The sequence below is a fragment of the Momordica charantia genome, assembly GCF_013281855.1.
Source record: "Momordica charantia cultivar OHB3-1 chromosome 6 unlocalized genomic scaffold, Mcharantia_2.0 BLBB01000006.1, whole genome shotgun sequence".
In the NCBI taxonomy this organism is placed as follows: Eukaryota; Viridiplantae; Streptophyta; class Magnoliopsida; order Cucurbitales; family Cucurbitaceae; genus Momordica; species Momordica charantia.
In genome coordinates this window covers 25,764,064-25,774,746 of record NW_028275164.1, presented here as the reverse complement: position 1 = coordinate 25,774,746, position 10,683 = coordinate 25,764,064, and the positions used below count along the sequence as shown (strand labels likewise).

The following is a 10,683-nucleotide window of genomic DNA, read 5'->3' as shown; positions in this document are numbered from 1 at the left end:
AATTTTCATCTGATTTTTAATGTTTTAAAGTATATTAAGTGGATATATTTCAAAGTCATATAAAATCCAAAAGATTTTATTTTATTTTACTTTTTATTTATTTATTTTAACTATTCTACTTCACCTGAAAAGAGGGCATCAATGTCCTAATTACATTCTGAATCTCAAAAAGCACAAGCTACCCATAACCGAGGATTTGATGCCTATGCGCTCATAATTTCTACAAAATTAGCAAGAGGAATTCTTCTCGAGGATGTTTCACAATCAATTTTTCACAAAGGTCTATTTTCAATGAAAATTTTCACTTTTATACTTTTACGATTTTTTTACTATATTGCCCTTTTTTAATTTCGACCATTCAGGTCTATTATGTCTATTTATCTTCATTGATACTTTTCATATACATGTTTTTTTAACTAGTAAGAAACACGTGTCTTGCACATAGAATCTTGTAGTTCTAAATTAAAGTAAAACAAATAGTGTTTTTTAAGTTTATAATATTATCATTTTAAAGAAAGAAAGTGATTATATATAAATATAAATTCAAGGTATGATATTGTTGTAATAAAAGAAGATGATGAAATATTAGTATGGAAAGTAAGTACAAATTTGAAGTGTAAGAAAGATGAAAAAGCACCAACGTGCAAGGTTTTTTTTTTAATGAATGAACGTTCTTAATTTACCTCTAATTTTCTTGATTATAAATTATTATATTACATTTTATCTTTGTTAAATTGTATGACGTTAAATCATTGAGTTTGTTCATTCTAGAATGAAAAAGAAAGGTAAGAGTGAGAGAAAGAGTAAACCCTAAAAGGTCCAACCTGATGATATTGAGAGGGATAAAAATTGTTTGTTTACCCTAACTTTGTAAAAATAATTACAACATTTCACATATATAAATCAAAAACATCAGTTTAAAAAATAAATAAATAAAAATCAAACTCATAAGCATTCTTATTATCCAAATTATGAGAATAATCGAATTTTGCTTTTTATCTCGATTCCATCGACCACCATCTCGACACATCGTACTCTAGAATTTCTTTCAATTTGAACAATGATAAATTTGGGGAAAGTGAACCGATGCCATCAACTCAGCTTTAATTTGGTTTCTCTTCACTATCAATTCTCCTCTCGATCACCCATATGTGCATTGTTGTTGTCGTTGCTAAAGCAAGAGAGTAATTTTCATACCTTCACACCACTTGGAAAATTTTCCACTTTGTTCCATCCACGACCTCTTCATTTTTGGTTGGCATGAGAAAGAGAGGACACATATTTATATATGGATTGGAAGGGGATTAGGAAGATGAAATGATTGGGAGAGGGTATGTGATAATTTGAAGGGGGTTAGGAAGATGAAAGGATTGTGGGAGAGTATGTGGTAGATGAAAGTAGTTAAAAAAGAATCAATGAAAAAGATAAAGTTAATGAAAGAATAATTAAGAGAGAGAAAATTAGTAAGAGAAAATAGGGGAATTTAGAGGGATGAGATCGTGATGGAGAGAAGCGATAAATTGAGAGAGAGAAAATTTGTATTTAAATGACACAATTGCCATCAAAAGAAAAGTGAAAAGAGTTATAATGAGAGGGCAAAAATGGTATATAGAAGTTTCTCTTCATCCTACATTTTATATATACTATAGATTAAGACAAAACATTCTTCCATTTATTAAAGATTTTATATTTTCAAATTTATCTTGCTTAATTTTTCTATAATTCTTTTTTTCTAGTACAATATGTAGGGGTGAAGGGATTGAACTCACAAGTTGGAGATTATGCCAATTATCGAAGGAAAATACTCATGTTTTTCTCAAGGCACAGCTTAGCAAAGTCCCTACCCAAATTTAGATCTTAGGTCTTCTTTTAACTTTAGAGCACCACCGAGAACAAATGATGTAAATATTTCGAAATGCACATGTCACCCCAAACATTTCACCCGAGAGATTGACCAGGTTAGTGGGACAGATTTTGGCTCTACTTCAACCTCGTGAGAGGTGATTGTACCAGTAGCAAAAAGATCTCAATCTCAAGAGTTACCATATCATATGTGTTACGAAAATGAGTTACCATATCATATGTGTTACGAAAATGGACATGACACAGCAAGTTGCTAGTATAACTTACTCACACAAGGGTTAAAAGCTTTTTAGTCAAAGGCTCGCTTTGGCTTTTTGTTCTATAATTCTTGTTCGAATTTTTCGACACATATATATTTTTTCAACACCTACATGTACTCCTCAAAAGGTTGTTATTATATACTAATCTATAATATATATTTTTTTTAATCGAATTTACAGTATGATAATAATATACTCTCAATGTGTTACGTATACCCGATTCATATTCCACAATATATCCAAAATACATGCTGCATATATATATGATTTAATTAAAAGAAATATATACCCAATATACACTCCATATACTTTCTCTTTGAAAAAAAAAATCCTAGGATGACCGCAGATCTGGGCTACTGGCCATTGCTATCGGGGTTCAGCTTGCTGGAGGAGAACCACAGATCTGGTGCGGTGGGGGTTCGCATCGTCGTCGAAGAGGAGTGCAACCGAAAGGGAATCGCCGCCGCGTGTCTGCTTGTCGCGCCGCCGCGACTGTTGCCGAAAGAGTGTTGCAGGGGGCGTGCATATTTGGTTGTTCGGGTCCGTGGGTGTTGCGCTACAAATCTAGTCGTGGAGGTCGTCACAGATCTGGTCGGGTTCGTGGTTGTTCGTGGATGTTCAGGTTCAGGTTCATGGGTGTTGCACCGCCGTGGGTTTGCCGCTGCTGAAGTCGAATTTCTTGAGCCGCCACCATCTGTGGCTTGTCGAACTCGTAGGGGCTGCGTACTATCGCACGTTTCATCGGATGGGTCTCGCCAGTGCCGCTGGTTTGAGATCTGAGGTTGCCGAAGAAAGAGGTTGGGGTTGTGGTAACTGGTCAGAGAGGAGGAAGAGAGATGGACCTATGATTTCAAAAGAATTTGGGGTGTAAAAATTATATAATGGAGATGCCTTAAAATTGAGTTTTCCCCCCTTATCTGTATTTTATTTATTAAAAATATATTAACATCGGTAGCTTGGTAATTTTCACATGGACCCCTATTCTATTTATTAAGATTTAAGTCATTTGTGTAATTAGGTTATCTCAATTAACAAAGGAGTCTTGTGTTTGTTTTAGGGGAAAAAAAAACAAAAGAAGACAATAACTGTCTTTAAGCAAGTCAACTAGAAAATAATTGATACGCCTAGTCATGGGCCAAAAATATTGGGCCGAATCCAGGTTGTTAACAAAACGAGAGCCCAAATGAAACAAGCCGACCCATATCGTTGGGCTTGGGCCGGCTGCTTCCACAGTCCAACCTCAATGAAGCAATAATAACTACACAGATATCAGCAAGCTGAAGAAGTTGGTCTTACCAACAAACAAGTCTGTTCCAATCCACAATCTCTGTCCTGTCCCAAGCAGTGTGAAAAACATTGCATTAGTAGTAACGTAGTAGACACGGATTGTCACCAAACTAGACCATTCAACGTTACGCGTCATTGCAAAATCCGAGCCTCAAATGTTCGAGGATGTCGATTAGTATGTTATATATGCCAGACATCTTCTACATTTGAAAGGAATAGTCAGTTTTTTAGAGAATCCAGCACCTGCAGTCTGGTGAACTTGGGGCTCCTTCGAACCAACGATCCCAGAGTGGATTTACAACGCCATGCAGCCTGTAGACAAGAAGTTAAGCTGATAAATAAATAAATAAATAAATAAATATAAATATATATATATATATATATATAGATCGATATGGTTGAGGGAGGGCGTTGTGTAAAACATACACTGGCAAAAGTGGGTCTGATTTGGCTTCAATGCAGGGTAGCAATCTGGGAGCATAAAAGAGGATTGTTTTAAATCCATATTCGAAAACATTTCATTGTAAATGAATGGATTAAAATTACCTTCTTCCTCCATTTCCCTATGCTAATTAGTGATCTCAATGCGCAACACCAGAAATAAAAGGGGAAAAATATGTAAAAAGGATAACTTGACTTACTCCTTACATATGGTTGAGATGTTTCCCATTTTCTCAACCTCTTCCAACTCTTCCTGAACAGAAGAAAACATTTACAAGTCAGTAATGAAGTCAATATTTGAAAGTGTATATATCTAAGCAAAAGAGAGGAATCATGGGTTGTTCTCAGCTTGTTATTTGGTAGTCAATTTGATAATACAAAGGCATGGAAGTCGGAAGACTTAATACCGATGAACAGACGCAGATCGCTAATGTTACATCTTCCTCGAAGATGAGAAGTCACAGACAAAGCTTAAACAATGGTAGGTATGCAAAAAGTATAACAGCCACAGCTACATTCACAATTAATGGCGATAGGATAGCAATACTGTTACAAGAAACAAGTAACTTTGAGAATCAATGATAATGGATCGTGCACTATAACTATATGGGAATCAAAATTAAATATACCCTTCTCATTAAGCTATTCATTCATCTTAGATTCAAGGATAATATAATAGATAGTACACAGATATCTGGATCCGTCATAGGTTGACGTATCAAGAAGAAACTCCCATGTTTTATAACTTGAAAACAAACTCAACCATTACTATAACAAGAAAATTAGCCCTGCCCACGACATGGAGACATTAATAGATTTATGTTTCTTCTCCATGGCCCTAATGATGTTGAAAATTCCATTCTCTCCTTTGACTTGTTCCATAAATTTTTCTTGCAGTAGGTAACAGAAGATTCATAGCCGATACACTCTAACTGGAGAACCCTACTTTGCTCAGATATTTTCAGGTTATACATTTACCATTATTATCTCCACCAGTTTGATCTCAAGCATGTCTACTTCTCCAGATTTCATCATATCACAGTGAAATGTCAACATAGATTTAAATGGTATCAGAAAAAACAAATTAAGGCTCTCTGATACTTAACTTAGCATACAACTTATAACCCAAAAGGAAATTAACATTGGCGGCTCTCTTTTACCAGAAGAGGAAAGAAGCCATCAAAGTGTCCCAAGTTTTAAGTTCTGTTACCATTGAACAATTCATCTTGAAATTCTGTTTGGAAATTGGAAACCTCTTAACGAATACAGAATATACATTGCTTCATTTTTAGCACAAGACATAGCAAACAAGCCTAATTTTAATCTCTCTTCTGTCGCCCTTACTGTTTTTTGCTAGTATTGCATCTTCTTCTATGAGAGAAGCCTTCATTTCCTTAATTTTTCCAGAATTCCATACGAAGATCAGGAACGGGCAAGTGATTTGAAATATCAAAGAAATTGGGGAAATGCATTGAAAACAAACAGCAAAATAAGCGAGACCATGAGACAAGAGGCGAACAAAAACCTGCAAGAATCTTTGTTCTTGTTCGAGACGCTTGAGTTCCGCAAGAACGCGATGCTTTCCTCTCGAGTCAACGGCGGCTCCGACTCCAATTGAAGCCTCGGGTACGAGCTGTCCGTCCAGAGACGACGCCATTACCATACACCAAAACGGAGCTCCGCAACCCACAGTCTACACTCACTGTCTCTCGGGTCCCATAGAGCAAGCAAACTTGAATTGAACGGTTCAACGGATTTGAAGAGGCAGAATCATTCTGCAACCTACAAATCTCATCCCGCAGACGAGAAAGAAAGAGAGTTCCAACAAATTGATGTCGTAATCAGCAAACAAATCGGGATTTTATTCTTCTTGTTTCTGGTTTCCGTTTTAGCTTCGAAAAATTTCCACGCTTCAACTTCAAAAAAAATTTGTATTTCTTAAAATCTAAAATCAAAGTTATTCTGCATTATAAAACTCTGATTCTCCCTAAAAATAGTCGGGTGATTTTTCAGTGCATCTTAATTACAGGTTGGCTAAGTGATTTTTCATTTTAAATTCGTCAATCTGAACAAATATTGTTAATTAGAAACAAAAAAAAATTTGTTGTTTTTTTCACACGTACTTTTTAAACTCGCCATTTTTTTTGTTGAAAATAAGTTATTTAACAAATTTATTTATATTCAAGTTAGTTGACTGTATTGTGATTAGATGGTGAGAATAAGAATATATAAAATCAGTTTAGTTAATTTATAAAACCAGTTTGTAATTTCTAATTGGTTTATAGGCTGATGTAAAAAAAAAAAAGTGTTTTATAGGCATTTTATATATGGTTCTTTCTTAGTATTGCTTAAATAATATTTTAGAACTTGTTGTAAAATCACATTACGTGATTTACTTAAGCATAGTTTAATATGTATTTGATAATTGTTTTCTTCTTATTTTTTATTTTTAAAAATTAAGTTTATAAATACTATTTTCGTCACTATTTCTTTTTTTTTTTTATCTATTATTTAAAAACGTTTTCAAAATCTAAACTAAAATTTAAAGCTAAACAAATAACAAGAAGTTGTTTTTATTATTTTCAACTTTGGTTGTTTTAAGAAAGGTGAAACATACCAACGAGATTAGAAAACAAACAAAATTTTAAAAATAAAACATAAAAGGATTATCCAACAAAGTATCAATGATGAAGATATTTGTACCTTTGAAAGGTTCTAATTCGAATCTATTTTTCTAATTATTTATCATTATTATTTTTTAATACAACAGGTGGATGTGAGATCCAACTCACAATCTTGATTGAAATATACTAATTACTACTCATCTATACTTGTTTTTACTTTCTAATTGTCTATGATGTAATATTTTAGAAACAATTTAATATATTTGATTTTGTTTCTTAGTTCATCAAAATGTGGAGGTGAAAATTCGAACCCTAATATTTAAGTCAATAATATATAATTTAATAAGTTGGGCTATGAAAAAAATCTAGGAATAAAACTAATTTTAGTTCATTTAAAAATATAATATAATAATATTTGTTTAAAAAAAGAAATAATAATAGTATAATAGAAAAAAGACACTAACATTGCAGAATGGTGAGTTAAAATGGTTGTTATTGTATTATTTAATATGTAATTTAAGTATTCGACCATTCTAAAAAAGAGTTAAATAAAATAAATAAATAATAAAAAAAGGCGCAATCGTTTTCTAATTGGAAATTTGTGTAAAGGAGGAAGTAGCGCCACACAATTGCTGGGCTCACAAGTGCCGGTTTGCGTTAACTCTCTTCCCATTCCACACATTCGAGGCTCTCTCAACTGTCCGCCTCACTCTTCTTTCTGATTTTGCCGTAGCTGTAATCTCCACTCTCCCGTTCGTCGCTCCGTAGACAAATTTTCGACTGCCTCTGCTTAGAAATTCCCTCACGCCTCTGCATGCATGTCGCATCCACCAATTTGCACCTTCAAACGGACAAACTTGTAGGTTTTGGTCGCCGGTTTTCTTGATAAGTTCTCTAATTATCTGACCATTTTAGTCAAATTTCACTGTCTTTGCCTGCTGGGTTGTTTGCTCCTTTAAATTATGGCTTCTGCAATGCTCAATGGAGCTGAAAGCCTCAAGCTCACCAGAGGATTGGCCCCCAAGGGCTTGGGTTTTTCGGGTTCGAATTTTCCCAGATTGGGTATTGTTTCCACCTATAGATGTTCCAAGGCCGCGCCCATGGCGCCTAAGTGCAGTCTTTCTGCTTCCAGGCCAGCTTCTCAGCCTAGGTTCATTCAACACAAGAAGGAGGCATTCTGGTTCTATAGGTTTCTCTCAATCGTGTACGACCACATCATAAACCCTGGGCATTGGACCGAGGACATGAGGGATGAAGCTCTCGAGCCTGCAGATCTCAGCGATAGGAATATGATTGTGGTAGATGTTGGTGGTGGTACTGGTTTTACTACTTTAGGGATAGTCAAGCACGTGGATGCCAAAAATGTGACCATCCTGGACCAATCGCCTCATCAGCTTGCCAAGGCTAAGCAGAAGGAGCCCTTGAAGGATTGCAAAATCATTGAAGGGGATGCTGAGGATCTCCCATTTCGTACTGATTATGCAGATAGATATGTATCTGCTGGAAGGTGTACTGCTGAAACTTTTCTCTTCGTTTTTTGTGCATGTTGTATGTCTAAATGTTGATTTACTAGTTGAAACGGAAGTCTAGGGGATCTTGAACATTGTGAATCACTCTGAAACAGAAACAATTTTAGAATATGTTTCCTAAGAATTTGGCATTCCCATATCAAGACTGAAGAAGTGAGTCATTCCCATTTAATCAATAATTTATTTAGAATTTTTTTATGTGTGTAAAAGAAAGAGATCATATGGTAGCACAATACTACTAAGATAGAAATGTGGCTGCATGGTGGATGGAGATCATTCCAACTCAAATTTTACTAGAAGAATTTGCAATTAGCTTTTTTTTATCTAAAGAGATTGTAGCTGGAGGACAGATAAGTGGCTTTCAGCATAAGGGTTGTGTGTGTTATATGTTTAACTTTTTGTATGTGAGAGATAGACAGCTTTAATGGTAACTCTGATCTTGTTTTATGATTTCTCTGCTCAGTATTGAATACTGGCCAGATCCACAGCGTGGCATCACGGAAGCATATAGGGTCCTGAAACTTGGTGGAAAAGCATGTCTAATTGGTCCGGTGTACCCAACGTTTTGGCTGTCTCGCTTCTTTGCAGATGTGTGGATGCTTTTCCCAAAGGAAGAAGAGTATATTGAGTGGTTCAAAAATGCTGGATTTAAAGATGTCCAATTGAAAAGGATTGGTCCAAAATGGTACCGAGGAGTTCGCCGGCATGGGCTAATCATGGGATGTTCTGTGACTGGAGTGAAGCCTTATTCTGGTGAATCTCCTTTGCAGGTAAGTCTTTTCACCACTTTCAACCTATGCTCGGGATCGTTGTAATGTTTCTCATAAATCATATCTGATTGCCATTATCTTATAACCATTGTCAAGAATGATACAGCACTGGATAAATTGTTATTTTACATGTTCTGTGCCCCTTTTCAGTTTGCATCGTTAAACAATCCCCCGCAAACACACACTCACACACAAAACAACAGCTACAAAAAGTGAGGAATTCTTTTTCTGAGTTTCTGACTACCATTGGTTAAATAAATCTTTGAAAATCGTGTGCTTGTACATCCTTTTGCTGCTTCTTTGCCCTTAATAGTTGCTGCTTCTCCCCCATAATAATGTCAGAGTCTATGTAATATCTTTTTGAAAAAAGGCACTTGAAGAGACCTAGAACGACACAAAAAAAAATTTAACTGTGAGAAATAACTAGTTTCAGAGCAATAATCTGGTGATTCTGGTATAAAATTGCTTATCTATTCTTCTGTTAAGATGTGCAGCATGGGCTAATTAACTTTGTGCTCTGATCGCTGTTATCATAAACTCTCGCAGTAGAGATCTTGATATGCCCCCATATCATTGGATTATTAATCATTCTCAATTCTATAAGTATTGAGTATTGACACTGAATTTCAGACTTCTGGCTGGAGGAGAATTCAGATGGTTAGGATCATTAATTAAATAAAATGTGTTAGAATTTCCTAAGAAAAGCAATTACTCATTTTGAAGATGCATACATCATTCTAAATATATTATTTTAATCTAAAGTCCTAAATTTACCGTCTTATTTTGGTTATTGCTTCTTATAAGTGAGCATGAGATGAGCTCGTACTTGGGTTTTAGCATTCATCGAAGTTTTCAGCATTAAGGTAGACATGTTTGCATATTACATTTTAATTCATCCAAATCTATTCCTATTTACATATTTTAGAACATGTTACATGCTACCCCAAGACTTCTAGGGAACTGCTGTGCCCCTTTGCGAGGATGCATCTGCAAAAACCAGTCCATGGTTATCATATGGATTCAGTTCTTTGAAATCATCAAGTCTCTGAACACGAACACTCATTCTAACCAGAAACAATTATGAACATGAACATCCGCATCAAGACTTTGAAATCATAATATTGAGTGATAATCTGAAGTATGAGATCTTTAACTATGTTTCATTAACATATTCGTCGCAGATGTTCTGTCTTTGTAAGGTTGTTTTTACTTCATGTTCAGCTTTTTGAGCATTAAATGTATACCTTGCAGCTCGGTCCCAAGGAAGAGGATGTGTCGAAACCTGTAAATCCATTTGTGTTCCTGGCTCGCTTCCTTCTGGGAGCCATGGCAGCTACATACTATGTGCTGGTTCCCATATACATGTGGATGAAAGATCAGATTGTTCCAGAAGGGCAACCAATCTGAGTTGGGGAGAAGGGTTCAAGTTGATGTTCTACTCTTGGAGATGCAATTATAGTTTGCTAATCGTAGTACTGTTTGTTTCTTGTTGCTTGTCCTTTCCACTTTGCTAAATGTGTATGATTTTGATTAAAACTTTTGCAGGATTCAGAAAACTTCCATAGAATCAAATCAGTCCTTCCAAATTAAAGCTCCTAACGTCATCTTGAGGTCAGAATGACTTTCAAGAGCCATCCAAACTTATTCAGACTCAAGTAAGTCCAATTTGATATAAAATAATTGCAAGAGAGAGAAATTTGGAATATAAAATACCTTTACAAAAATTAGAGAAGGACAGTGAAGAAGCAATTATAATTTAGTATGGTGAGTCTTGTGTCAAGCCAAGCAACCTAAGGACTACGTTCCTATTGAAATGTGGACTACACATTTAGGGCCACTAGCCCACCTTGCTATATTTGGCTTATTTTTTTTCCTTTGTTAATTTCTTACTCTTTAATTAATTAATTTT

At 35.2% G+C, this 10,683-nt stretch overlaps 2 protein-coding genes across 3 annotated transcripts; one reads left to right on the top strand and one right to left on the bottom strand.

Moving 5' to 3' along the window:
- Positions 1 to 2,359: 2,359 nt before the first annotated feature.
- Positions 2,360 to 5,812, bottom strand: GG1 (Ggamma-subunit 1). 2 transcript variants are annotated; one of them, XM_022290194.2, is made up of 6 exons: positions 5,377 to 5,812; positions 4,052 to 4,104; positions 3,837 to 3,881; positions 3,654 to 3,722; positions 3,420 to 3,455; positions 2,360 to 2,965 (listed from the first exon to the last, which is right to left on the bottom strand). In XM_022290194.2, the coding sequence occupies exons 1-6, from the start codon at positions 5,512 to 5,514 to the stop codon at positions 2,941 to 2,943; spliced, it is 366 nt and encodes a 121-aa protein (XP_022145886.1). In that variant the 5' UTR covers positions 5,515 to 5,812; the 3' UTR covers positions 2,360 to 2,940. The 2 variants fall into 2 exon arrangements, with proteins under 2 accessions (XP_022145886.1, XP_087982311.1); XM_088126185.1 differs by lacking the exon at positions 2,360 to 2,965 and having other exon boundaries at positions 3,214 to 3,722; positions 5,377 to 5,798.
- A 1,292-nt stretch (positions 5,813 to 7,104) lies between these two features.
- On the top strand, positions 7,105 to 10,365 carry APG1 (S-adenosyl-L-methionine-dependent methyltransferases superfamily protein). The gene is made up of 3 exons (XM_022290229.2): positions 7,105 to 7,982; positions 8,468 to 8,774; positions 10,026 to 10,365. Exons 1-3 carry the CDS (start codon positions 7,438 to 7,440, stop codon positions 10,179 to 10,181), a joined length of 1,008 nt encoding a protein of 335 aa, XP_022145921.1. The 5' UTR covers positions 7,105 to 7,437; the 3' UTR covers positions 10,182 to 10,365.
- The last annotated feature ends 318 nt before the right edge of the window (positions 10,366 to 10,683 follow it).

Bases quoted from the DNA above. Each gene is read 5' to 3' on its own strand.
- APG1 (XM_022290229.2), top strand. From the start codon at position 7,438: ATGGCTTCTGCAATGCTCAATGGAGCTGAAAGCCTCAAGCTCACCAGA. The intron at 7,983-8,467 runs GTGTACTGCTGA...TTCTCTGCTCAG, and splicing joins AGATATGTATCTGCTGGAAG to TATTGAATACTGGCCAGATC. The intron at 8,775-10,025 runs GTAAGTCTTTTC...TATACCTTGCAG, and splicing joins CTGGTGAATCTCCTTTGCAG to CTCGGTCCCAAGGAAGAGGA.
- GG1 (XM_022290194.2), bottom strand. From the start codon at position 5,514: ATGGTAATGGCGTCGTCTCTGGACGGACAGCTCGTACCCGAGGCTTCA. The intron at 3,882-4,051 runs GTAAGTCAAGTT...TTATGCTCCCAG, and splicing joins ATCTCAACCATATGTAAGGA to ATTGCTACCCTGCATTGAAG. The intron at 2,966-3,419 runs GTAAGACCAACT...TTGAAATCATAG, and splicing joins TGGAACAGACTTGTTTGTTG to GTCCATCTCTCTTCCTCCTC.